At 45.7% G+C, this 27,512-nt stretch overlaps 1 protein-coding gene across 6 annotated transcripts in view; it reads left to right on the top strand.

Moving 5' to 3' along the window:
* The window catches only part of LOC105024743 (multidrug resistance-associated protein 4-like), a 52,742-nt gene that overhangs the window by 13,046 nt on the left and 12,184 nt on the right, over positions 1–27,512 (top strand). For 5 of the 6 annotated variants that reach the window (XM_020055077.2, XM_020055076.3, XM_020055075.3 and 2 more), the window contains 18 exons: positions 1,579–1,686; positions 3,646–3,735; positions 4,123–4,314; positions 4,414–4,508; positions 4,714–4,800; positions 4,922–5,018; positions 5,153–5,374; positions 6,598–6,729; positions 6,926–6,963; positions 7,241–7,341; positions 7,820–7,966; positions 13,581–13,660; positions 20,378–20,528; positions 21,131–21,250; positions 21,341–21,451; positions 21,609–21,709; positions 23,477–23,668; positions 24,987–25,142. In XM_020055077.2, the coding sequence (XP_019910636.2) occupies positions 1,579–1,686; positions 3,646–3,735; positions 4,123–4,314; positions 4,414–4,508; positions 4,714–4,800; positions 4,922–5,018; positions 5,153–5,374; positions 6,598–6,729; positions 6,926–6,963; positions 7,241–7,341; positions 7,820–7,966; positions 13,581–13,660; positions 20,378–20,528; positions 21,131–21,250; positions 21,341–21,451; positions 21,609–21,709; positions 23,477–23,668; positions 24,987–25,142 (2,220 nt within the window). Of the gene's footprint in view, positions 1–1,578; positions 1,687–3,645; positions 3,736–4,122; positions 4,315–4,413; positions 4,509–4,713; positions 4,801–4,921; positions 5,019–5,152; positions 5,375–6,597; positions 6,730–6,925; positions 6,964–7,240; positions 7,342–7,819; positions 7,967–13,580; positions 13,661–16,260; positions 17,766–20,377; positions 20,529–21,130; positions 21,251–21,340; positions 21,452–21,608; positions 21,710–23,476; positions 23,669–24,986; positions 25,143–27,512 lie in introns of those variants that run through there. The other variant, XM_034286874.1, reaches the window with a different exon arrangement.

The raw sequence follows: 27,512 nt of genomic DNA, 5'->3' as shown, positions 1-27,512 counted from the left end.
TTCAGAGCTTTGGCTATCAACCTGACAGTCTGTGTGTTTCATTCTTCATTCATGAATCTTATGAAAATGTTTATATTTCAGAACAAGTTGCTTGGTAATAATATGTAACAGTAATAGTATAGCAATAGAAACAGTAGTAAAATAGAATGTGCAATTGGGCATAACTTACCAACTGAATGATGCAGTCTTTGGCCAAAGCACTGCAATCTGTTCCCCTTGTTCAGGGCGGCAGCCTTCACCATGTTCTCTGCATTGTCTGTTGTTATACAGACTAGACGACTCATCTAGGCCCCAATCAGCTAAAGCTTCTCTCATCCCTGTTGCGATGTTCTCACTTGTATGACCCTCTGGGAAAAATGCAGTTTGCAAACAGCGTCGTTTCAGGTGGAAGTCCTCATTAATAAAGTGTATGGTCAGACTTATGTAGGGCTCCGTTGTCCGTCTGGACCACAATTCTGTTTTTGCTGTATATTGCTGTGATTTCTCTCTGCCTTTTGGAACCTTTCTCATATGGTGTAATACTGGCAAAGGCATCCGAAATAGATTTTTGCTTTGGAGGGCATTGAGATGCTTTGTACTCGTCATACGAAGATTTGTGGTGCCACCTTAAATGATCTAATTGGTCGTGTTGCCTCATGTTGTGACAATTGCAAGCCACTCTAGACAAAGTACCTGTTTTTGGTCAACATCATCCTATCTGTATCTGAAATATTTCGATGTAATTGATGATGCATTTCTTTTTGCTACCAAATTCTCCATTTTGGTCTTTTTTGCCTGTTCCTTGCTCATCATTTCGTCAATAATAATAATAATATACTGTGTATCCAATAACTCATAAATAAGAGTAAATTACGTTATATCAGACAGATATAATGCTACTTTAACATAAAAAAAAAAATATATATATATATATATTGTAGACTGATATATGTTTACCTTACTAAATCGCACGTTCTGCGATGTGACTGTTGCGGATGCATACATCGCAATGTTGATGCTGAAACGATATATCGTGCAGCCCTACTGCGAAAGAAGTAGAATTTTCTGTAATGGCCGAGTCAATCTCCTGATCTCAACCTGATGGAGCATGCATTTCACTTGCCGAAGACAAAACTTTAGGCAGAAAGACCCACGAACGAACCACAACTGAAGACAGGTGCAATGAAGGCCTGGCAAAGCATTACAAAGGAGGAAATCGAGCGTTTGGTGATGTCCATGCTTTTCCAGATTTCAAGCAGTCATTGCCTGCAAAGGATTTTCGACAAAGTATTAAAAATAAACATTTTATTTATGATTGTGTTAACTTGGTATGAAAATGGTTGCAATTCCTAAACGTTTCATACAATATTTTTGTTCAACCCCTTGAATTAATGCTGCCAGTCGGCACTTCAGTTGCATCTCGGTTGTTTCATTTAAAATCTATTGTGGTTGCGTACATAGACAAAGTTGTGAAAATTGTGTCAGTGTCCAAATATTTCCGGACCTCACTGTATATGTGGTTCCAATGAGCTTCATTTATGGTCTGAATTGTAGTTCATTTTGTCTCTCGCTTATCTGATGATTTTTCTTCTTTCCTAGAATTTCCTGATGTTGGATGAAATTGAGACGCAGCTACTAGGACTCCCTGTGGCAGATAAGAAGGACTGCATGGTGGAAATCCAGGATTTAGTCTGTTACTGGGACAAGGTGTGGAGGCTTAAGTATGCCTCGGTCACATGTAGCATTGAGCATTAGTCTTGTGCAGTCAAACGTGGTGTGCTCACATACTTCAAATGTTTTGCTTTCGGGAAGAAATGGGGGGAAGAGGAGGGAGAGCGGTAATATTACCCCGGGACAAAGGGATGTGCGCAATGTTTTGATGCATCACAGCGTGCAAACTTAAGAAAGCTTGAAGATAAATAATGGCCGCAAACTGTTGACAACCCCAGTGCCATACCACCCAAACCTAATTCAAGCCATCCGTGCAGACATGGTGACCATGCACCCGCTTTCAAGTGGAAGAATGCTGTATCTCACAGAAGTGAGGAACACTGAAGAAATGACCCTTTTTCTACAATGTAAAGTAGAGAGTGTACAGCTTGTATAAAAGTGTTAATTTTCTGTCCCCTCAAAATAACTCAACACAGCCATTAATATCTATACTGCTGGCAACAAAAGTGAGTACACCCCTAAGTGAAAATATCCAAATATCCATCATAGTGTTTCAAGGTCTCAGGTGTGAATGGGGAGCAGGTGTGTTAAATCTGGTGTCATTGCTCTCACACTCCCTCATACTGGTCACTGGAAGTTCAACATGGCACCTCATGGCAAAATAACTCTCTGAGGATCAGAAAATGTTTACTGTTGCTCTACATAAAGATGGCCTAGGCTATAAGAAGATTGCCAAGACCCTGAAACTGAGCTGCAGCATGGAGGCCAAAACCATACAGCGGTTCAACAGGACAGGTTCCACTCAGAACAGGCTTCACCATGGTCGATCAAAGAAGTTGAGTGCACGTGCTCAGCGTCATATCCAGAGGTTGTCTTTAGGAAATAGACGTATGAGTGCTGCCAGCATTGCTGCAGTGGTTGAAGGGGTGGGAGGTCAGCCTGTCAGTGCTCAGACCATACACTGCATCAAATTGATCTGCATGGCTGTCGTCCAAGAAGGATGCCTCTTCTAAAGATGATGCACAAAAAAGCCTGCAAACCGTTTGCTGAAGACAAGCAGACAAAGGACATGGATTACTGGAACCATGTCCTGTGGTCTGATGAGACCAAGATAAACGTATTTGTTTCAGATGGTGTCAAGCGTGTGTGGTGGCAACCAGGTGAGGAGTAAAAAGACAAGTGTGTCTTGCCTACAGTCAAGCGTGGTGGGAGTGTCATGGTCTGGGGCTGCATGAGTGCTGGTGACACTGGGGAGCTTCAGTTCATTGAAGGAACCATGAATGCCAACATGTACTGTGACATACTGAAGCAGAGCATGATCCCCTCCCTTCAGAGACTGGGCCGTAGGGCAGTATTCCAACATGAAAACAACCCCAAACACACCTCCAAGACGACCACTGCCTTGCTAAAGAAGCTGAGGGTAAAGGTGATGGACTGGCCAAGCATGTCTCCAGACCTAAACCCTATTGAGCATCTGTGGGGCATCCTCAAACGGAAGGTGGAGGAGCGCAAGGTCTCTAACATCCACCAGCTCCATGATGTCGTCATGGAGGAGTGGAAGAGGACTCCAGTGGCAACCTGTGAAGCTCTGGTGAACTCCATGCCCAAGAGGGTTAAGGCAGTGCTGGAAAATGATGGTGGCCACACAAAATATTGACACTTTGGGCCCAATTTGGACATTTTCACTTAGGGGTGAACTCACTTTTGCTGCCAGTGGTTTAGACATTAATGGCTGTGTGTTGAGTTATTTTGAGGGGACAGCAAATTTACATTGTTATACAAGCTGTACACTCACTACTTTACATCGTAGCAAAGTGTCATTTCTTCAGTGTTGTCACATGAAAAGATACTCAAATATTTACAAAAATGTGAGGGGTGTACTCACTTTTGTGGGTTACTGTAAATGACACCTTCTGTCTTTGGTGCACCATAAATGGCCTGTGTACTGTGAGGTTGCTGGTCACCCACTCCAGTGTTTCTGTGTGGTGTGTACAGACTCTAGATGCTCCAACGCTACAGAACCTGTCTTTCACTGTGAGATCAGAGCAGCTATTGGCTGTCATCGGGCCAGTCGGGGCTGGAAAGGTGAGTCTAGCATGTTATAGTATGAGACTTAAAGATGGAGGGAATGTAGGTGTATGATAGTGGTGCAAAACAAGAATGTATCAACGATTGTCTGGGTGAGGATATTGTCATTTTTGGTTCTTAAAAAGGAATTATGCCAATGGATTCCTTACATAAATTTCACATTACTTTACACTGGATAGGATGCTTCCATTTAATTCCATATCTTGACTTTTGACAGGTCCACACAGAATTTTGCTCATAGTTGCAAAAAAAGGAATATAATAGCATTATTTTCTGTCTGTGGGCCTTTATTATCATCTATTATTTTTATGCCGAATTGGTTGTCTCCCGTATGGGATGTGTATATCACGGTCTTTTTCTTTATATTATTCTTCCATTCTGCAGTCATCTCTACTTAGCACCATCCTGGGGGAACTGACCCCAGATAAGGGTGGGATCAAGGTTACAGGTGAACTGACCTACTCCTCCCAGCAACCCTGGATCTTCCCAGGGACCATCAGGAGTAATATTTTGTTTGGCAAAGAGTTTCACCCTCAGAAGTACGAGAGGGTCCTCAGAGCCTGCGCCCTTAAGAGGGTAAGACTCTGGTTGGCAAATATTTAATTCCCTGAACACTGTGAAGTTATTGACTGCCCGTGTTAAGTGGTGTACTGCGCTTCTGTGTTGCACGTTTAGGACCTGGAGCTGCTGCCTGATGGTGACCTGGAAGTGATCGGGGACAGAGGAGCCACCCTCAGTGGGGGACAGAAGGCCCGGGTCAACCTTGCCAGGTACATCTCTCTGCTGTCTCTCATATCCAACAGCAGAAGTGGAACTATGACATTTTCCTACCTAAGTGATGAACCTATTTGCTGAAATCATAGCACGTTACTTGCTGTGTTAAGGTGTAACATTTATTGCGGTTTTTAAGTTGTTTAAAAACCAGAGTACTGAACCAGAGTACTGAACGTGTGTGTGTTTGTGTGTTTTTCTCAGAGCAGTGTACCAGGATGCAGATATTTACCTGCTGGATGATCCTCTCAGTGCAGTGGATGCCGAGGTGGGGAAACACCTCTTCGAGCAGTGAGTCCCCGATAGCTGGCCGTTGTGACATTTGCTCTTCCTGTAATACTGCAATATTTGGGTGTTGTTGAAGAGGATTGCTGTGGGCTGCCTGTGCTCATTTGTCTGTCTGTGCACCCAGATGTATTTGTGGCCTGTTGAGGGACAAGCCTCGTATCCTCGTCACCCACCAGCTTCAGTACCTGAAGGCAGCAGATCAGATCCTTGTTATGAAGGAGGTATGTGTGTGGGTTCATGTGTGTCACTGTGTTTGTCTTTATTCTCTGTGTGTGTGGTTCCATGTCTGCACCACCCCGTCTCTGTGTGAACACACCCAAAAAGGGGAGACTGTAAGCATCTTGTCCGTCTGTAGGGTCACATGGTGGCGCGGGGTACGTTTGCTGAACTGCAGGGCTCCGGAGTTGACTTCACCTCCCTTCTGAAGAAAGACGAGGACGCGGAAGTGGAGGGGGAGGAGGCCGCGGTGCCCGCCCTCGGCAGACTCAGCCATTCTCTGCGCACTCTGTCCTGGAGCTCCATGCCCTCCCTCTCCTCCTCCATGCATTCTGTTATGGAGGGAGCCGCCCAACCCGAGGTTGGTTGTCTGATCCCCCACGGAGAACATAAAGGATTTTCTGGTTCCTTCTTACTGTTTTTCAGGAGAGTTAATGGGGATAATATGTCAGCAGCACCTCAAATGGATCTTTATTCCTTATTTAGTGCTGACGATTGCCTGCTCTCAGTTAGTGCATTATAGACAGAATAGAGTGCCATTATAAGTTGATACGGCATGTATTAAACCAATTTGTGTTGTAAAAAAAAGATTCTAACAGGGTGCAGCCCCTGTCTGGACAGTGACACAGGTTTAGTTTTTTGAGCTGTACTATATTTTTGGGGACATTTTAATAGTTGTTTGCAAATCCTTTTCTCTTAATGACTGCCTGAAGTGGGAAGCTCATAGACATCACCAGACACTGGGTATCTTCCCTGGTGATGCTCTGCTAGGTCTGTACTGCAGACATTCTCAGTTTATTTTTGTTTCCGTCAACTTTGGCCTTCAGTCTTGTCTTTAACAAGTGAAATGCATGCTCAATTGAATTTAGGTTGGGTGATTAACTTGTTCAGTTAAACATTTAACTTTTTGGCCCTGAAGAAATGTACAGATATCTTGTGCATACACTAATGATGCATAGAAACACACCTGCCTAATAAGAAACAGCCGTGAAGTTAACCATCCACATACATTTGGCACCTTTAAGTGGGGGGTACTGTGTACAAAACACACTGCTATTTCTAAATGTTTCATCTGATAACCAGGAAAGTACCCTCAAAATCTGTGTCATTGTACCATAACAAATCCAATGTGTTAGATTACATAGCCAAAACAGAGAAGCATTTGCACTGTCCAAATACAAATGTATGTGTGTGTGTGTGTGTGTGTGTGTTTATGGTTTTATACATTCATATTGACAGGAAAGAGGAAACAAGATAGGTAGGAGAGTTTGTGAGGGGGAAGGTCAGTGGGTCGGAGTAAAACCCATTCTGGTTGCCAATATGTGCCAGGGTGCACAATACGTAACTTCTGGACCACACAGGCCACAATCTTCATGGGCATGAGTTTACTGTTGACCAAATTACACAACATTTTACTTCTGTGTTTCAGAGATTATCCAAGCCACAATACTAAAATCGTTGTCTGCTGTTTCCTCTTTTCACCCACTAGAGGGCAGTAGATATCCTCGCGTTATCTACTTTCACAGTAGGCCTACATTTAAAATGTAACTGAGTGATTTGCATGACTATTTGTGTGTATTTTAGCCAGTACAACATGGAGTGGTAGAGAGTCGTTCAGAGGGAACCATCGGCTTCCATCTTTATCTGAAGTACTTCAGAGCAGGTGCTAACGTCCTGGTACTCCTGGCTTTGGTTCTCCTCAACCTGCTGGCACATGTGAGTGGCTCTAAATTTACATTTTACACTATAACATATTAACACTGTTTGAATGAAGCAGAAATCTTTTTTGATGTTGTTATAAGTTGGGCTAGCTATGTATTGAACATTCAAAAATAGCCTGAAGTTGGAGACAAATGCATAGAGGTAATAATGTAAAATGGAGGCCTAATGTGGATTTTCACATATTTTCTAGACTACATACATTCTGCAGGACTGGTGGCTGGCTTATTGGTAAGAAATCAACTTGCCTATGTACAGTTGCTGAATTTGGCGACGATAATACAGATTTTTGTAACACTGAACGTTTTGTCTGTGAATTAATTAAATAATTTGGCAGTACCAGTAAGTCGGAATCGAGTGAGAACTCCCGTGTAATCAGTTGTAGGGATACAATAGACACTGATCAATGCTGTTTTGGATTGATGCTGAGGATGTTGTGCCGTTTAGGCTTGCATTGTGTCCTCTGCTGATGGCTCCTACATTGGTATGGTTTCTTTGTGCTGGCCAGGGCCTCGGAACAGGAGCGTCTTAATGTGATTGAGATCAACCTCAACGGCAGCAGTGGCACACAGCAGCTGGACCTTGACCTCTACTTGGGTGTTTACGCAGGTGAGGAGCACAGTGAGCGCAGCTCTCATTGTCTGCCGTTGAGGCTCCCCACGACCCAGCCTTTGGCTGAGCACATTCCCGGCGCTTTGGCTGGGTCCCAAGGCCTTCAAGGCCCACCGTGTGCACTCTGTGTGTGTGCAGGGCCTCAGCTGCTGGGGGAGATAGGAGTGCTTCTCCTGTCATCCAGTGTTGTGTTGCTCTCGGGTCTGATGTGATTGTCTTCCCATGACTTCTCACCTGTCCCGTTTCCCCCTCAGGCTCTGGTCACAGCCTGTAGTCAACTATTGGTCGCTCAGCCTTTCAAAATAAAGGGTGAAATACTGAGGGAGAGGTTGCGGTAGAATCCAGACCCATTCTCAGTTTTCTTTCCTAACAATGGTGTGGTGAGGTGTTGAGCGTACCCACTTGGAGCTGGGGACACTGAGAAGTGTTGTACGGCGTCAACTTTCTGATGTTGTTTTTGACTTGGTGTGTTTAGGTTTGACCGGGGCCACCATAGTGTTTGGCTTCCTACGTAGCCTGATGTTCTTCAATGTCCTAGTGAGCTCAGCCCAGAGCCTCCACAACCGCATGTTCGCATCCATTCTCCGAAGCCCGGTCCGATTCTTTGACATCAGTCCCATCGGTAAGGAGATCTGCAATATCCGTAATGTTGTTTCATTCAAGGATACGCTATGACTACAAATAGTACCCCCTATAAGCAGGAAAATGACAATTTATTTAGAAATGTGTTAATTATCAATTTCATATTAAATGTGTGTACTCTTAAATGACAGTTTTGTCCACTAGAAGGCAGACGATTCCTTGGACATAACAGTTTCTTCCTTGGCTTACACATGGTTGGCTAGATACACACCTAGGTCTGTCCGCATTACATGTACATTCTGTCAGGTAAACAAAATACATATCTATCTCTTATATATCTACAATATTTTAGTTAATTCACAGGCCATTCTATTGTAATGTATGAATATGCCTCAGAAAAGTGTTTGTACATCAAAAATGAACTGTTCACCCAGAAATACACCTGCTAGATATGCATGGCATTTTTGGGTGGCAAGAATATTAGATAAGCACTGAGACTTTAATGAGCTACTTGCTTTTATTTTATATATGGGTATTATTTGGGATTTAAGGTCAGCATTATCTAGATAATTCCTACATGCCAGCTTTTGAAGGGTTTCTGGTAGGTATAAAACCTTGTGTGTCCAACTGCCCAATACCAAGGAAAAAAGACATGTGGAATGAGTCTGTACTTTGATGTACATTTACAAATATGTGAGAAGAAGGTCTATTACCTATTAACTGGGAGCCAGAAACAATGATATTGACTGAATACTGTTTGCTCTAGTTCTTGGACAAAGTGTGGTATTTGAACGACAGAGTTGAGTAAATAGAGGTCAATTTGTCTTGTGCGCATTATCAGAAATCTTTGATGATTTCATTAGTTTTGTAGGCTGTAACTGTTTGGACAGAGTGAAGTGGCAGATGGACATGATCCTAAAACTGAGCAAACACGACAGCTAACACAATACGCATCGAAGGAAACTTCCTTCTTTCTTTTTTTTGTAGGAAGGCCACTTTACAATACAATGCTTTGATAAAAAGCCATTTGAACAACATCCACCCAGCATGTTTTGCAATTTAAAGAAAAGAAATGTGATATTTAGTCTAAAATATTTTTTCTGTTTCTGTGGTAAATTCTGTACATTTTAAGTAAGATGTAATTTTAGGTAATATGATATCATGGCCTTTTCATTCAGATGTCATTCAAGTCAAATGTTTAATGTCAAATGGGCCACTTTGACAACTAGTATTTTTTTAGGCCATTGTTCACCTGTCATTGACAGCCTGTCAGCACATAATTACTTAGGCTAATCTCTCCATGGTGACATGCATGTTCAACACAATCACCACAGTTGGGACATTATCAGCATGAAGGAAACTTTTGTCAGTATGACTCAGAATAAACTATTAACCGAACTAGAAGTGTGATTTGATGGCATTCTTCAGGAGCGTTGTGGCTCCTGCTGGCATTAGAAGTGGGCTTATTGGGGCAGGATTCTGTTGAGGGGTGGTTTTTGGAGCAAACACTGTCAGTCTAAATCTTGCCGTTTTTGTTTTTACTACTGCGATCCTCATGCATGCTTGTATACCTGGCAGCTTATCTGGGCGTGTACCTACCTGGTAATCTGCACATAGGAGGAGCACAAACAGTCTGAATAATGTCATGATCGGTTTATTAGCACAGGACAGGAGAGGCATTACGGAAGTTGCTATCTGATTGCTGTTGCACAGCTGTCTCAGAGCATTGAGGACCAACTCGATGAGACACAACATAAGATTTAAAGTGTTTGGTTAACCTGTGGTCTTGGCCCCCTCAGAAATGGCATAGACGAGTACAAAAACATCCCAATGAAACTGAAGTATTTCTGCCATATGAATGGCAAACCCTAGGAATTTCTCTATCTGTTATTTAGCGGTGAATCATGCTCTTTTCCCGTGCTGTAATTGTGAAGCGGTTACTCCACTTGAATAATTGGAAAAGAAGCTAGACAGACCTATTGTCATCATAGGTTGTGTAAGCGACGGTTCGGCTGTCTCTCTCTGTTGGGTTTTTCTCCCAGACCTCTTTTGCAGCATAACGTCTGTGTGACATTCCCTTGTGTTGCCAACACAAGTGTGAGTAATGCACTTGTAATTGTGCGTGCGTCGTTAAGGACTTGACAGCTGTTTACACTTGTAAGTGATATGTATGCTGCTGGTGAACATGCCCTGTGTTTGCTCCTCTCCGGCTGCCATACAGCCTTACAGGGAGTTTAAGGTGAGCATTAGAAGCCCCCGCTGCACAACAGTCTTCTGTCATGCTCTAGTTGTGGTCCGTACCGGCAGTTGAAGCGATCATCAACGAATGGTGATTGATAGCTAGCCAGTGGATGGGCTCCGTAGCTACGTGCTGCTGCCTGTTTGGCTGAGTTGACTTTGACGGGGGGGGGGGGTTGAAAGACCCTGTAGGGGGTTCTTCAAATGTTAAATGGAGTTTATCGCGTGTTGACAAGTGAACGTGGCGACGGCTGGTGTGTTCAAACTTTCCCCGAACATCCAGGTGATGGTTAAGAAAACGTTCTGTTGATTATCACTGCTCAACCGATGTGTTCTTTTGAGACAAGCAGCACGGGGCAGTGGATGTTGAGCTGATGTTGATCCCTGTAATTTAGTGTCATTGACTGGGCTAATCCCCTCAGAGAATACAGGCCCAGACTCATCACACTGAGGGCACGCATGTGCACACACACACACACACACACACACACACACACACTCCCGCACACATTCCCCCTTCAACCTCTGGCCTCACGCATCAGCCCAGATGGGTCACCTCAGTGCCAGGTGTCAGCGCCTGTTGTTGACACTGGCAGACGTCAACACGTCGTCCACGTAACAATGGGGCAGTCTAATTGTGTCCACGAAGGTAACGTTTCCGATGTCTGTATTCGGGGCCTCTGGTATCAGCGCGGGAGGGAAGAGCCGAAGGTACTGCAGAGACGCCGACGATGATATCGGAGTGTGCAAATTGAATGTGGAGATGGAGCCGCGCTCGCCGGGCGCGCACGTGTGTGTGCAGTGCAGCTGATAGGGCTCCCCTCCGCTCGCGACTTCCACTATTTAATTGCATGAAAGGGAAGTGGAGGAGATTGCAGGACCCTGGCGCTGTGAGCGAAGAGAATGGATTTAGAATGTATTAGTATTGGCAGCACGGTGCCAGGGTGGGGTGGGGAGGGGAGGCGGCCCCCCCCCCCCCCCCGGGCCTTCAAGAGAGTGCAGGTGAGCCGTAGACCACCACCTCAGCAGCTCCCGGCCCCGCCTCCCCGATTCCCCGGCATTATCGCTCCCGCCTGGGCGAAGCGCCGGCCCGACGGCAGCGGGGCCCACACACCGAGTGGCTCGCAGCAGCCGACCTTATCTAGATGTTTACAGGGAACAGTGATTCGCCACACGCCTCCCTCCTGCCCCCGACCCCAACTGTTCCACTTCTTCCAGGGCGATCGGGGGGCCCCGGCAGCCTAATATCTCCACCCAAGTGCCCACCTCCACCTCGCCGGGAAGGTCTGACATTTGCCCCCCCCCCCCCAAATAAAAGTGGCACACATCACCGCTGGAGACGGACACCATGAGAAATGGTTTTGATAGTAACTCAGCTGATCTCCTGGAACATCTATCCCCTTCCAACGCACAATGGGAGATACTGTTGACAGCCACCAGCCGTGATTGAAGCCTTTGTCCCGGACCTGTATTACCTCATAGACATTTCCATGCACTGAATGCCTTTGTGTAACTGCATCGCTGTAATGGATCATGCCTATAGTTTGTGGAGGGATTTTACCGCGGCCCAGTTGAAACGGTGAGCTGCTGGTAAAACAGCTGATTGTCCTGTGATGTCGTCTGGGACTCATCCTGAACCCTGGCATGATGTAACCGCCGGTAATTTTTCTCTTCCCTGCGTGCTTTGTTTGCTGAATTCACATAAATGAAGGTCATCTATGGCTTAGGCTGGAGCATTACAGGCACATTATAGGCTCCTCCACAAACACGGTTTTGACGAGTAATTCCCCCCACCTGTTTCCACAAGAAAGCGGAGAGACTAGACATCCATAGGAAGGAACAGTGAGCCGGGTTACTCACCCCCTCGGTTTGAGCCTTTCCCTCAGGAAGTCTGCGTGCCAAAGGGCCACTCACACTGTGAATAAGATTAGTCCGCCTCCGAGTGTACAACATGCTTACGCCACTTGACTTTGAATCAGCGCTGATTTGGTGGCATTGCTGGCTTGTAAGGGGGAATAATGCTCCGGCTGAGTTCATGGCTGTTAGGGAAAAGCCCCGGCCTCGTCTGCGTGCTCGTCTTCAGGCTGGAGCGGCGGCGGCGGCGGGTTTGGATAAAGCTGTAAGCTGCTTACGGCCGTGGCCGCCGGTGATTACAGGGCCCGCCGCCGTACGACCCTCTGGGAGCCGTCGAGACAACTTTTAGGTCAGCGCCTCCATTCCACCGGCGTGCCTCCCCAGAACGCCATGCCACCCCGACCAGCCACACTTCCCATCCAGGCTCACCGCCTTCCCGGAGTCCCCGCCAGCGCCCTCCCTGGCTGCGCCAAACGAGGTGTGTTTGGGGAATGACTTTCACCACGGGCAGGTTAGGCCCCGGACAATTGAGGCCCGCATAGGAGCATACCCGCTGTATACCCAGGAGATCTGGCGTCCTGCCTGGTAGGGGGGTTGTAACGGTGAGTCAGACTGACAGTGCCTTGAAGGAAAAAAAGAAATGGTGAAAGGGATCAACATCAACGTGTAGCCGGTTCCCGTCTTTCAGCTAATTCAAGTGGTGCTGCGACTGCTAAAGTGTGTGTGTGTGTGTGTGTGTGCGTGCGTGGGTGAAAGCAGCTGAAGTGTATTCTTATGGGCTCTTGGATCAGTCTGGGGAGCGGCGTTCGTAAAGGCGCCACAATGAACACCTGCAGAGCCCCGCTTCATCCTGCTCCGGGATAATGAACACCTGACCAGACTGGACGCAACTCAATTAATGTCATTGACACTGGCAGTCAGGAAAGAAAGGCAGGTAGAGAGGTTCTGTTTCCCTTTTGTTCCTGAACAAAAGGGTCCCCAACGTCTTCATTGTCGAGCAGGGCAGGCTTTATGCAGCCCAGCCCAAATAATGATTCATTGTTTACCTTAGATAGGCCTCTGTATTTGTTCATCTGATATGGCCCTCTCAGGGTTTATACATCATGCATATACGTTATGTAACAGAGATTACTTTCAATGGAAGCAGCAACCGACTGTTGCAAGAGAAATCGAAAACATTACTAAGTAACGCCTTAGCTTGTGTGCAGAGTCTTTGAACAAATTTGCCCTCGGATTTAAAATATTTCACCCGTTTGATGTGTTTTGTTCCTCCCAGTGTATGAGAGGCTCATTTAATGGGGCAATTCAACAGAAGTCCAAGTGAGTCATGTGTTTGTATACCTCCCTGTAAATAGAACTACTGTAAGTCTTAGATATGATCACATCCAGCTGTCCTCAAGTTAAACTCATGGGATGCTTAAATAACCACAACACGGTTTTTGAAAGCTACTGCTAATCAATCAGTTAGTCGCACGTTGCTGTGAAACTAGAAACCAGAATGTCCTCATTGGTCCACATGTCTAATCTGTAATCTCTGTGCTCCATCTGCTGTTGTGACCCAGGAAGAATCCTCAACAGGTTCTCCAAGGACATCGGCCACCTGGACTCTCTGCTGCCCTGGACCTTTGTGGACTTTATACAGGTGAGTCGCACCTCGCCAGGTTCGTACTGCCTGCCTCTCGCCGCCGCTGCATGGGGAGGCCATTTCATGGCTGGCTGGTCCTGCTTTGTGGTCCGGGTCCCCTAATCTGAAAACAATTACTGTAGGATTACCCGGCAGCGCGGCCCAGCGCCCCCGCACAGATTTAATAAAAGTGTCTGCACAAGCGGAGGGCGTGGCCGCGTCCGCCTGGTGGTGCCACAACACAGGCCGCTTCGCCGGGGAGCGTCAGGGGGCCAGCGGTGCTTCGGAGAAAGGGGAAGGTAACCGCGGAGGAAGTGGTGTCTACAGCAGGTAGATGGGGGAGATGGTGGGATAGGAGAAAAGAGACCGTAGTTGGGTCTCTAGTGGCAGTGAGAGAGACTGGTAGGAGCAGAGGTGTGATTTGGACGGAGGGACGAGTGGATGGACAATTTTAATTATTGAATGGACGGACGGACGGAGGAACGGACAGATGCTGAAAGGGAACTGTAGAGGTGGAATTGGACCGCTCACTTCAAACGGGGAAAAGGAGGCTAAGCTCTAGCATCCTTCTCCTGGTTGCTAGTCAACTGTAGCCATAGCAGCGAAGGGCCACCCTGACACATAGCCAGGTAAAGTTACCCAACGCCGCACAACAATCATCTCCCAGGAAAGAAAGGGCCAAGAAGATGAGCCAGCTCATGCACCTAAGCACCACAAAGGAGGGAATGTTCACCTCACAGTACTGTGTGGAGCAGCAGGCGTGGCTTCTTGGTTAGGGCCAAAGAAAGGAACAAAGCTTGGCTGAAAACGAATCCCTCCTCTACAATGCCTGAGTGATGTTTGTGGCAGATACCCATCTCACAGGAGACAAAAGCCATCTTAAATGGTGAAAGCACAAAAGATCATATGCACAAAGGCTTTTTGTCCACCTTAGTTTCCCATTTTAATAATAACGTGGGTAATGGGCAGGGTAAAATAATAAGGTTGTGGAAGGCCTGTAGCTCCAACTGAAAAAAGTAAAAGCTTGACTAGGTCATGACATAAGACGCATGTGTTTGGGGTGGCACATACGCTATATCTTCCTGTATCCATCTCTTATTGTCGGAGCACAAAGAGAAGTTTAATTAAGAAAATGCAAATAACATACATTATCTTTTCATTATTTTAATTAGTTAATTCATTGTTTTGGCTTGGAGAAAATATGTGTAGCCTAGGCAACCTAGAGCTTCGCTTTTGTTGACTTGAGCTAGCTGGTCAAAAGTAAGTTTGGAGCCCGGCCAGAGAGCGTGCTGGTAGTATATGTACGGTGGCACATTGTGTATGCACAATGTGATCTTTCGCTGCGATAGAAAACGGGGACTCTTTGTGCGAGGGACAAAGGTGGCATCATTTGGACAAAGTGCTTTTGTTTGGCAGCCCTTTCTGCTCTTGTTTGCAGGTGCCTTTTTATGGAGCACTCTTTAATGCTTTCAGGAAGGAAGATTTTCACTCTTTTTATCAAAGTATTAGCTGGACAGAAAAGCTGCTGATCCTGACCATTGTTGCTCATTCTCGGAGCGCCATTTCCCCACAGTCATTGTTTAAATGGTTGTCAGGGGGGAATAAAGGTAAACGCCAGAAACAATGGCCTAACTGGTTTATCTCTCTCTATGGGGAGAGGCCGCCTCTGAGGGGATTTGCATCAGAGCTAGGCCCTTTTTGGTGGAGTGAGCACTTCACAGCCGTCAATACTCCCCCATACACTTCCTAACAAGGGGATTCCCTCAACTTGGGGAACCCAGTTACATCTCAAAGCCATATTTTTTCACAGGTCTCATTTATCTGCAATTTAGTGGATTGAAAAAAAAAAAGAAGTCTCCTTCTTCTCTTCCCTCTTTATGTTTCGGGGACAAAGACCGAAATGTCAATTAAAAGCACCTCAGGCAGTGGGGACGGTCGGCCTTTGTGTGGACTTGACCTTTTAAATCCTGGGTTGCCTGTGCTTTGAGAGAGGGTGTGAGGACAATACCGGGGGCTCTGAATGGACGCATCCCAAGGCTCTTGACCAAGTCACACCACTAACTGTGGGGTCCCTACCGACATTCACTGGCCATCAGTTCAAATTGAGTTTGTCAGCAGAGTCCGGCCAAGAGACAAAGTCTTTTGGGACTTTAGTGAAGCTCTATTCTCAATGGACTTCAGAGGGGTATATAGGAGATTTTGTCCAAAATTGGTTTCATCCCTGAATTTTGCAATGTTGTTCGTATTTTGTCCCGCTACATATTCCAATTAGTTTTCAGGTGACCTAAGTTTAAGTAGGGCTGACCCTGGCCTCCTTGGTGTCAATGAGGTAACAAGCTGAGGCCAAGGCACTCTGTGTCATAAATTACAGCAGTAAACCATCTGTGGTCTGTAGGAGGGAGGAGAAGACAAACACTCTAAAGACACATAAGGCATAGGATGGCCATTGTTTGAAAACACTGGCGGGTGGATCGGTGATCGCTGTGTGAGACTGTATATCGTGGCACATTGTGCGGCGGGCCTCTTCTGTGGCTTTTGTGGGATATGAGAACTGCTGATGTAACCGTGAGTGCTCTGTAGGATGGGATTTCACCGGCTTTCTGTTGTGCCTTTTCCAGCCGGGTGACAGAGGAAGGGAAGAATGAACTGGCTCCAGGCACCACGCATACCAGGTTAAGCAGAGAAACACTATAGATGGAAACATATATGCCATAAATTCCTATTGAACATTGTTACCTGACAGGACCATTGTCTCGCTGTTCACAGTGGAAAAACACAGGAGTGACACAGAAAGCTTAGAGAGAGAGAGAGAGAGAGAGAGCGAGAGCGCTCTTTTTAACCAGGCACTCGTGTATCGTATTTAGGAATAACATGCATAAAGTTCATGTTTTTAAGTTTTTGTAGGTCTCTCTCTGTCCGTCTTTCCGCGCACGGAGCAGAAGGTGGTGGGGTTGAGCCGTGACTCCCAGCTTTGCCCCTGGTGGTCATGTGATGGCGGGTACGTACTGATCCCAGAGTGTCTGTGCGGTCTGGCCTCCCATGGCATTGTGGTCTGGCACATCTTCTGACTCAGCCTAACCGGGCGACCGCTGCTATCAGCCTGGTAACCCCCCGGTGCTCCCTTTTCCCTGAGACAGCACTGACACGTCTGATCAGGAGGGAGACTCAACCCTGGTGACTATGACGCTGCTCTTCTGTTATTATGAGACCCATACTGTAGTTACCCGTCCTGTTGCTAGGAGACAGCTTGTTTGTGCTCATGGGTTTGTTTGTGTGTGTGTGTGTGTGTGTCCTCGTTCTACTATACTTGTGAGGACATTAAGTCCTGTAGTAAACTGTGGACAATGTTGGACATTTGGTATGGTTAGGATTCTGGTTTTAGGGGTTAATGTAAGGGTTAGGGTGTGTGTGTGTGTGAGAGAGTGTGAGGTGGTGATTGTATGGTTGTATGTAAAGGCATGCAGTGCCAGGGAGGCTGGCTGGGCAGCTGCTTTTTGGTGGATGCTACTGATTTATAGGAGAGGGAGAGTGCATTTCAAAGCCTTTCTCTTATTTCCAAAATGGGGGTGGAAATCAACAGCTTGACTGAGCTCAAATAAGTGACTTCTCTTACCTTTTCAAAACACACAAAGGCCTAATCCTGGGACTACTTGAGCCACCAATGTAGACAGCGACCAAGACCACCACAGTATGTGTCAGGGCCTCCTAGCCACACAAAACACATTGACTGCAGCTTTATGAAGTGAAAATGACCCAGAAAGGGAAAATGTGAAGAAGGTGTCCACAGTCATTTCTCCCAAAGAAAGGCCCTAGCATCTGGGCATTTAGGGGTAAAATAAAGCCCTAAAGCAAAGCAGAATGGATTGGGTCACTCCTATTGTTCCAGCGCCAAAGTGGAACGGTCCTGTTTTGTTTCAGTACCACTGACCCATACATTTTATTGTGCCTGTTCTGTCAGGGAAAGTGTGTGATGGAAAAAAAAGTCTAGCGATGACCAAGGATTTTTTTTTTACCCGGGAGTTTTTCTTCACCCTCTTTCTCTCTTAATTTCCCGTTTTGTTTGTGTGTTTTTTTTCCCAGAGGCCTCCTCTCTCTCAGAAACACTGCACACTGTCACTAAATAAAGGGAGGATGTAAAGAACTGTACCTCGTGTCTGGAGGGATGTTTTCATGGCAAACATTTACGTTCCGCTCTGGAACAACAGTCGCTATCAGCGCCCTGCACAAATATAGCAATTAACTTCAATTTTCGACATTTATTTGAACATCAAAGACCTGATGATATCACCTCAGAAATAAAGCAATTCAGGGTCAGTGGGGATGTGAACGGTCTTTGGGCCCACTGTGTGTTCTGTTGGCCTGAATGGGCAGCATGGAATCGCATGCCTACAGTAGCTTTCTTCTCTGTCTAAAGAGCAATTAGAGGTAATGCTTTATTTAAACTGTTTATACACAAAAGCTTTTATCCACTTTTATGTCAAGCTGGCTACGGCTGGCCTCGGACAGGGAGTAGTCCTCTTGTTCCTGTGTGCGAGCAGAGGTGGGGGGGGGGGGGGGTGGGGGGGGGGGGTGCTCTGTGATGTGGATGAGGACAGGGGGACAGTGTGTGTGTGTGTGTGGGTGGCGGGGGGTGGTGTGTGTGAGCAGTAGGTCATTGCTTATCGGGGCTCATCTGTGTGTAGTGTGGGTGGGGGCCATGGTTTTCGTCGATGCTAACGCGATAAGCGGCAGACCAGGCAAATGACTGGGATCAAAACAGCAAAGACCTTGGCGACAGTGCTGCCCAGGGGAGCAGGAGAGACTGAAGCGGGACTACCATTTGGGATTCTTTCTCACTGTTCCTCTCGCCATTTCTTTCTTTCTTTCTCTCTCTCTTTCTCTCTCTCTCTCTCTCTCTCTCTCTCTCTCTCTCTCTCTCTGTTTCTCCCTGCTTCTCTCTCTCTCTCTCTCTCGGCTTGTCTCTTGTTCTGTTTCTCTCTTTCTCCTCTCTGGTGGATCTCGCTGCATTCCTAGGAACTTTCTGTCCCCTCAGATGGTCCTATATTCAGGCACTCTTACTAGCCAGTACTGTAGTGGACACCGGGCCCAGCAGCAGTTGGACCAGTGCAGCACATGACCACCAAAGGAGATCAGTCCCATTCTAATCAATGTTAACAACGCTCCACACTGCCATCCATCATGGCCTCGCTGTAGTGAAGAGCGGAAGACAAGTCAGTCGAAAATGTAGTGTCATTTCAGCTATTGACTGAAAAATAAAGCCCAAATTTGTTGAGACGTGTAAATAGTTGTGCCAGTCAGTCAGCGTGAGCTTGGATAACATGCCGTAATAGTGTGCGCCGCTCCCATCTCACTTTGCAGTCCGGTAGCCTTCCATCGTGGCCCAGATTGAAACTTATGTACTGTGAAATTCTCAGGATCAGTTGTGCTCAGTAGTTTCCACTCACTGCTTGATTGTGTGTGCTGCAGCGCGGCCATGGTGAGGCTGGTAATACCCTCTTATCTGCACTGTAAACGGAATTGAGTGGCTTTTCATCATAAAATGACATTGAAAGTGATCATGCTTAAACGTTCGCTTAAGCGCCCGATAACATCTGTAATTAAGGTGCTAAATTAAATGTTCGTCTGGGAGGGCTAGTCTGAGGCCATTGAAGGTAACATACTGATCCTAATCTGCTCCTCTCAGGAGTCATCTCTGAGGTTGTCTTTAATTTCAGGGTGTGAGGTTTCAATTTTATCAGCCATCTGGTGAATATCAAATACGAGGTGGCAGTATATCTTTTAAGTAAATAGAAATCTTGAAGTACTCACACCGGTTTCCCATAATTCAATCTATCAAATAAAACTGTTTAGGTAAATTGAAATTGTTTTCATAGGTAATACTCTTCTTGTTTATACAATAAGAATTCAACCGTGCTGCAGACAAAGACCATATTTGTGAATAGAGTTTCAGCACTGCTGAGCTAAACTAACAACAGTCCCCGGTCATACACTGCAATGTCCTTTTCACAGGTGTGTCTGTAACTGTCATGGTTCCGGTGCTTTCACAGCCTGTGGCCCCCCCCCCCCCCCCCCGCGCGGTTCAGGCATCGCATTACATGTGACCAGTGGTCAGTTTGAGTTCAATGGCCATTAACAAGAGTGACGAGTCATTGTATTATTGTGGCTAACGTGAGGGCTTCTGTATGTGGTCTCTGTGCTGCTGTATCCGACTCCCACCTGTGGTTCCCACCGCTCTGTGCCAGTCACTGTGACTCTCCGGTGTTTACTGACTGCGGCCACGGTGAGTTGGCGAGGGAGCCCTAAACCTCAGGTGTTGAAATAAAACCCCCTGGGGGTTAGGGTTAAAGAGGCGAGCCACAGCGGAAGAGTGCCAAATTGTCACCTTCCACTAAGTGCCACCGTCCTCTCTCCGCTCACCACTTTGAGACACAGACAGACACACACACACACACACACACACACACACACACACACATAAACTCACACAGGCAGCGCGCGCACATAAATACACAGACTCGGACTCATGCACACACTCATGCATGCGTATACTCACACCCTCTCCATATGTTGCTGTCACCTCATGCTTGTGGGGCTCGGTAACAAAACAACAGGGCTTCTTACATCATCCCCACTGCAGCAACAGGCCTCTAACCTCAGTGGTAGCCCACAAGGCTGGAGGAGTTCATTCACTGAGCTGGGGATGATGTTGAGCACACCGCACTGTGTTCATTCCAGGTGTTCCTGCAGATCCTCGGGGTGATCATTGTGGTGGCCTCCGTCATCCCCTGGGTCCTCATCCCTGTCGTCCCTCTCCTCATCATCTTCCTGTTCCTGCGTCACTACTTCCTGCAGACATCCAGGGATATCAAGCGCCTGGAGTCCACCAGTAGGTTTCGGGTCTTCGGGGACACGTCTGTTTAGGCTGGAGACAAAGGGAATGCTAGTACGGTAATGCTAATAGACCACTGAATACAATTGAAGAAGGGCCCTGGGCATTAGCATAAAAGGCTAAAGTTGGCTGAGGCTTGCACAGTTTCCTTAAGCTCTGGGAGTTCATGACACCCGATACAATGGAGGAAATGCCAAGTGTGCATGGCGAGGACATGGCAGCCACAAAGTCATAGTCTGTATTCATCCTATCTGTTCTAGGCTGTTAGCCCAAAGGCACACAGACGGACGACAACAAAACATACTATTGAGAATCTCCAATGGATAATTCTGACTGTCTCTGTTTTTATGTAGGTGAACAGCTGACTTTTTGCAAGAATCACTGCTAATGGTAGCCAGGTGTGCCTGACGTAGTATGGGCGAGGTTTATGAGGGGTTAACACAGCAACTGTCATATCAGACCAGCTTTTATTACTTTATGGTTGCAGAACAGACAAAGGCCTGTGTTCATTTCTCTGCTTTCGGACATCTTAGTTACTGAGCCATCGATCTAACTGTTAGGCTACCTGACTTACAATATTGTCTTATTTCCCTGTACAGCCCGAAGCCCAGTCTTCTCCCACTTATCCTCATCCCTCCAAGGCCTGTGGACCATCCGGGCTTATAAAGCCCAGCAGAGGTTTCAGCAGATGTTTGACTCGCATCAAGACCTCCATTCTGGTCAGACACGACATCTGACCGTAATTCACAACTGCAATTCTGAAACAGCGTAATATAGTGGCTGTTAACCAAGCTGTGTTGTCTTGATAGAGGCTTGGTTCTTGTTCCTGACCACGTCAAGATGGTTCGCCGTGCGTCTGGATGGCATCTGCTCCATTTTTGTCACCATCACCACCTTTGGCTGCCTATTGCTCAGGGATGGTAGGGGTTCTACATCACCAACCACACGTGACATACTACAATGACGCTCAAAACTGTACACCCACCCTGTACCTTTAAATATACACAACAGCCAATGAGTGTTTTTGACTGCTGAGAGAAACGCCCAGTTCAATGAGAGTCTGTTTCCTGGTGACAGAGTTGAAGGCAGGTGCTGTGGGCCTGGCCCTGTCGTATGGAGTGACCCTCATCGGAATGTTCCAGTGGGGGGTCAGACAGAGTGCAGAAGTGGAGAACATGGTACCAACGCATTTGTCTTGCTTTTCCTGTTTACTAAATGCAAAGAATACAACTGCATTCTCCATTGAAGTCATGTAGGGAATACAGTCGTATGAAAAAGTTTGGGCACCCCTATCCATGATTTTCATTTATAAATAATTGGGTGTTTGGATCAGCAATTTCATTTTGATCTATCAAATAACTGATGGACACAGTAATACTTCGGTAGTGAAATTAGGTTTATTGGATGAACAGAAAATGTGCAATATGCGTCAAAATGAAATTAGACAGGTGCGTAAATTTGGGCATCCCAACTGAAAAATCACATCAATATTTAGTAGAGCCTCCTTTTGCAAAATTAACAGCCTCTAGACGCTTCCTATAGCCTCTAATGAGTGTCTGGATTCTGGATGAAGGTATTTTGGACCATTCCTCCTTACAGAACATCTGCAGTTCAGTTAGGTTTGATGGTTGCTGAGCATGGACAGCCCGCTTCAAATCATCCCACAGATTCTCAATGATATTCAGGTCTGGGGACTGGGATGGCCATTCCAGAACATTGTACTTGTTCCTCTGTATAAATGCCCGGGTAGATTTTGAGCTGTGTTTTGGGTCGTTTTCTTGTTGAAATATCCAGCCTCGGCGTAACTTCAACATTGTGACTGATTCTTCAACATTATTCTCAAGAATCTGTTGATATTGAGTGGAATCCATGTGACCCTCAACTTTAACAAGATTCCCATTACCGGCACTGGCTACACAGCCCCACAGCATGATGGAACCTCCACCAAGCTTTACTGTGGGTAGCAAGTGATTTTCTTGGAACGCTGTGGTCTTTTGCCGCCATGCATAACGCCCCTTGTTATGACCAAATAACTCAATCTTTGTTTCATCAGTCCACAGTGCCTTATTCCAAAATGAAGCTGGCTTGTCCAAATGTGCGTTTGTATACCTCAAGCGACTCTGTTTGTGGCGTGTGTGCAGAAAAGGCTTCTTCCGCGTCACTCTCCCATACAGCTTCTCCTTGTACAAAGTGCGCTGAATTGTTGGACGATGCACAGTGACACCATCTGCAGCAAGATGATGTAGTAGGTCTTTGGAGGTGGTTTGTGGGCTGTTTTTGACCGTTCTCACCATCCTTCGCCTTTCCCTCTCCGATATTTTACTTGGCCTGCCACTTCTGGCCTTAACAAGAACTGTGCCTGTGGTCTTCCATTTCCTCACTATGTTCCTCACAGTGGACACTGCGATAGCTTTTTGTAGCCTTCCCCTAAACCATAATGTTGAATAATCTTTGTTTTCAGTTCATTTGAGAGTTGTTTTGAGGCCAGAGGAGAGTCAAAGAGAACAACAACTTGCAATTGGCAAATACCTTTTCTCATGATTGGATGCACTTGTCTATGATGTTCAAGGCTTAATGAGCTCACCAAACCAATTGTGTGTTCCAATTAATCAGTGCTAAGTAGTTACAGGTATTAAAATCAACAAAATGACAAGAGTGCCCATATTTTTGCATAGCCTATTTTTCTCATCTGATTTAATTTCATACAATTTAATATTGCTGCGCTAAAACTCTTTGTCTGGAAAATACCCCAGTACTCAGCCTTTATTAGAAAATGAATGGCATGCCACTGTGATAATTTTCTGTGACGACAGAGTCAATTATTATGCAGCCTCAGAGGGGTGCCTAAACTTTTTCATACCACTGTATATATAGTTGTTTCTAGTCATGCCAATGTCTAGCTGACCGAAATACATTGATTCCGTGGTAATGTTCTGATTTGCCAGATGACATCAGTGGAGAGGGTGGTGGAGTATACGGAACTGGATAGTGAAGCTCCCTGGGAGATGGACAAACGCCCTCCGCCTGATTGGCCCAGGCATGGCCAAATCACCTTCGACCGGGTCAACTTCTCCTACAGCGTGGGCGGTCCGGAGGTGCTGAAAAACATGACCGTGGTTTTCAGATCCAGAGAAAAGGTGCCCACTAGATAATTCTTGTGTCCATGTTGACGAGCTGGCACAAACACCCCATGACTCCAGTTGATATGCAGCCTGTGTAATAGGTGTGGCGCTGTTCTTTATGTCATTATTTTTCACATCAATTATTTAGGGGACACCTTATTGTGCCGCTGTTTCCCGTGGAATATACCATTTGTGATTCATGAAATACATATCATGTAATTAAGACTAGTCAAGTGGATCCATTTGTTCCTATTTGCATTCAGGGAGACCTGGTGGTAACAACTGTTTATTCACTATATGAGAGTGAGGGAAGGAGGAAGAGAGGGAGAGGGAGGTGGAGATGGTTGACGGTGATTGAAACCCAGCGTTTAATGCAGAGGGTGTATTTTGCATGGCCACGGTTCGCCAGTGTGTCTGATTTCACAATGGATGGGTTGATAAGTGGAGAGGCACGGCCTCTGATAGGCCCACGGGAGGAGTCTTCACCCGACCCTGTGGGCCTGAACAGGCTTTGTGCATCCTGACATTCCCCCTGAGATGACACTTTCACAGGGAAACGAGCACCTATCACTCTGAACACTCCCTTCTACACACACACACACACACACACACACACACACAACAATGTATATTACACACGAGTCAGATGCAGACTTAGAGACACATGATTCGGTGCTTTGGGAACACCGACCAAGAGGAATGCAGACCTTTAGCAGTTGGCCTACACATTTCCTTACTGGCATGTATGATTCCACAAGCTGAATTCCAGATTGAATTTAGATGGCCTTTTATATTCTTTGTTTGAATCCAAGCAGCAAGCAGTATTGCTGATTAGTTAAAAATTCATTTTTGGTAATCTAAATCTGAGCATATGGGTTACTGCAGGAAGAGAATTATGAGATGAATCCATGTGGAACAGGGTTGATAGCACCTATACACCAAAACTGAAATGCGTACATTAAATAATGATAGCATCTTATAGTATCGTGCAAAATTCAGATCATGTGCTGTTTTAATGTCACTTGGCTTGTGGTGCGGTCATGTTAACGAGGGATAAGCTGATACCGGACAGGAAGGAACATCTCCACGAAACAATCTCTCTTTCTCCAGCTGCTGAAAGGCAAATGTTCTGCTTTAAAGGACACAGACGAATCAGTTTACATTGAAAAAACTGAAAATTAAGTGCACCTTGAATTCGCCACTTGGATGTCACGTTTCTAGATTGAAGAGGTGTTAGCCAGGTGATTGATGTGTCATACGTCAGGTTTTGTTGGAAATAAGTTCAGAGACACAAAATTCATTGGTCATTCTGTGTGTCTGACTCTGACTCCAGGTTGGCATCGTGGGGCGGACTGGCGCTGGTAAAAGCTCCCTGATCTCTGCTCTGTTCCGGCTGGCTGAACCCGAAGGCCGGATATCCATCGATGGCATTCTGACCTCAGAGATTGGCCTGCATACCCTACGCCAGAAGATGTCCATCATACCTCAGGTATGTGCGGTCTGTCTCTGCCATCCCTCCTGCTATTCAAGTCTTCAAGAGTTCTTATTTATTTAATAATCCCTCCTGCTATTCAAGTCTTCAAGATGTCTTATTTATTTCATAATATTTTCTTATTAAATTGATATACTTTCTTAGATGTTATATACTTTACAGGGCAACTAGGTGAACAAATAACTCAACACTTATTGTATAAACATCATTATGCAACACACAATTTCCTACAGTATGTGAAGAAGTAATTGCCACCTTACATTCAATAACTGGTTATGCACCTTTAGCTGCAATGACTGTAACCAAATGCTTCCTGTAGTTAGGTGTTTATCAGTCTCTCACATTACTGATTAGGAATGTTGCTCCACTCTTCCAAGAAATGCTTGACTTTAGCAACATTTGTGGATTTTCAAGCATGAAAATCTGCTCATTTCACTTCCTGCCAGAACATATCAGTCATAAAAATAGTGGGACCCATGTTGTTGAAAATATTCACCCGTCTTTAACTAACTGTCAAGACTCCTCAATACTCCTGGACTAATTCTATAGTCACGGTGTTCTTGGGTTTGCCTCGACCAGGTTTGCACACTCGGATTTGGGCGGATTCCTGCATTCTTCCTTGCAGATCCTCTCAAACTCTGTCAGATGGGATAGGGAGCATCAGTGAACTGCAATTCTCAGGTCTCCCAACAGATGTTCAAGTCCAGGCTTTGGCTGGGTTCAATCAAGGACATCCAGACTTGTCTTATCTTGGCTGTGTGCTTGGTCGTTGTCATGCCGAGAGAAATGTTTGTCTGAGGTCCTGTGGGTTCTAGATCAGGTTTTATTCAAAATAAATTTAATCAATTATAAGTGATGTCTACAACACAACGCAACGTGTACAAAATGAACTGGTCTGAATACTTTCTGAAGCCACTGTAGGTCCTGTTATCTTTCAAAAAACAAACTCTATATTTAAACTGTACTCTCTATTTCAAAACTAGAACTTGACCATGATGCTCAACCGGTGTTTTGGTGGTAGTTTGGTGTTTTAAGTATGCTTTAGTGTCTCAGATCTGCACAGATCTACACACATGTAGAATGTAAGGCCTTCATAGTCAGACATTTTACATGAAATGTGGCAGACCCCAATAGCAGTTGAAAGGTTGTTAACATTCAGTGTCAAGAACAGGCAAAAATAAAGAAAATCAGAAAGCAGGGAGAAACCTTTAAGGCACCGTAGCCCTGCAAGTCCAGTAATGGTATATATATAGTACCCATAGGTATGTTAGCCTTAGAATGATTAAAAAAACAGAGTATTGACTAAAACAGGATGGCCAGGATCATAAGGTCTATAGTAGTGCTGAGGTGTTGACTAAAGGTGATTGAACCGAGGCCATGATCCCTACACAACAAGGACTCTGAAGACACACACACACACACACCTACATACACCGTTCCCAAACATGATTCTCTTTACTTGAATGCAGTATTGTAAGACAGAGTCGTAATGCTTTATTGGACAGGCAAGTGGAGATTGATAAAGTTGAGTTTTTCACTGAAAGAGCCATGGGTTGGATTCAACCTGGCGCTGCAGCGTTGCATGTGTACTACTGGAGGCAGAGGCTTAGACCGTTGGACCACTGTAGGCAACCATGTGTAGAAAATGTTCTACGTTGTGTTTGCTTTCTGTTTCGACTCCTGGATATGATGCACGGTCATTGGTTAGTTGAACTTTTGTTGGTAACCCAAACCCTCCCACCTTTGAGCTCTGGCCTGCTTTTTACACCAGTGTTGGTTTCTAGGTGACAACAGGCTGAGGAGATTTACAGTCGTCACTCTGGGGATTTTGGAAAGTGAGACAAACCGATGCCTTGAGACAGTTTAACTTCGTTTCCGCTTGTTGAAAGTGATATGGCATTAGGAAAATGCCACCCCTCGGGTGTCAGTGCTCTGCAGCGTTGAGGGGAGAAGACTCCCACGGCCCAGCTCGGAGAGGAGAGCAGAGTAGCTCCCTGCCCGTCAGTGACAGGAGATTAGCCCTCTACCCCCGAATCATCAGTAAAGCTGCTTAGGAGACTTCTCTTCTCCCCCATCCGCACGGTCCCTCTCATAGGCCTACAAACAAAATTTAGGCCAAGTGTTAAACATTTCACACACTGAAACCAAGCTTATCCAAAAATAAGTTCCCTGTCAAAGGTGTTCCCGGGATGGCTTTGTTAGGTTTCTATTGTATTTAAAAAAAATATATATAATAATGTTTATACATTCATTGAGTGATCTGGAGGAGATACAGTATGTTCAGATTGTGAACTGCTTGTTTGGACTGAGGCACAGGCCATTGCATTATGGGTAAAGCAGCAATCAGTAGGGGTATTAGATGACTTC

This window comes from Esox lucius, chromosome 16 (assembly GCF_011004845.1).
Source record: "Esox lucius isolate fEsoLuc1 chromosome 16, fEsoLuc1.pri, whole genome shotgun sequence".
NCBI classification, from domain to species: Eukaryota; Metazoa; Chordata; class Actinopteri; order Esociformes; family Esocidae; genus Esox; species Esox lucius.
The sequence above is the reverse complement of the archived record's forward strand: the minus strand, read 5'-3'. Positions and strand labels throughout refer to the sequence as shown.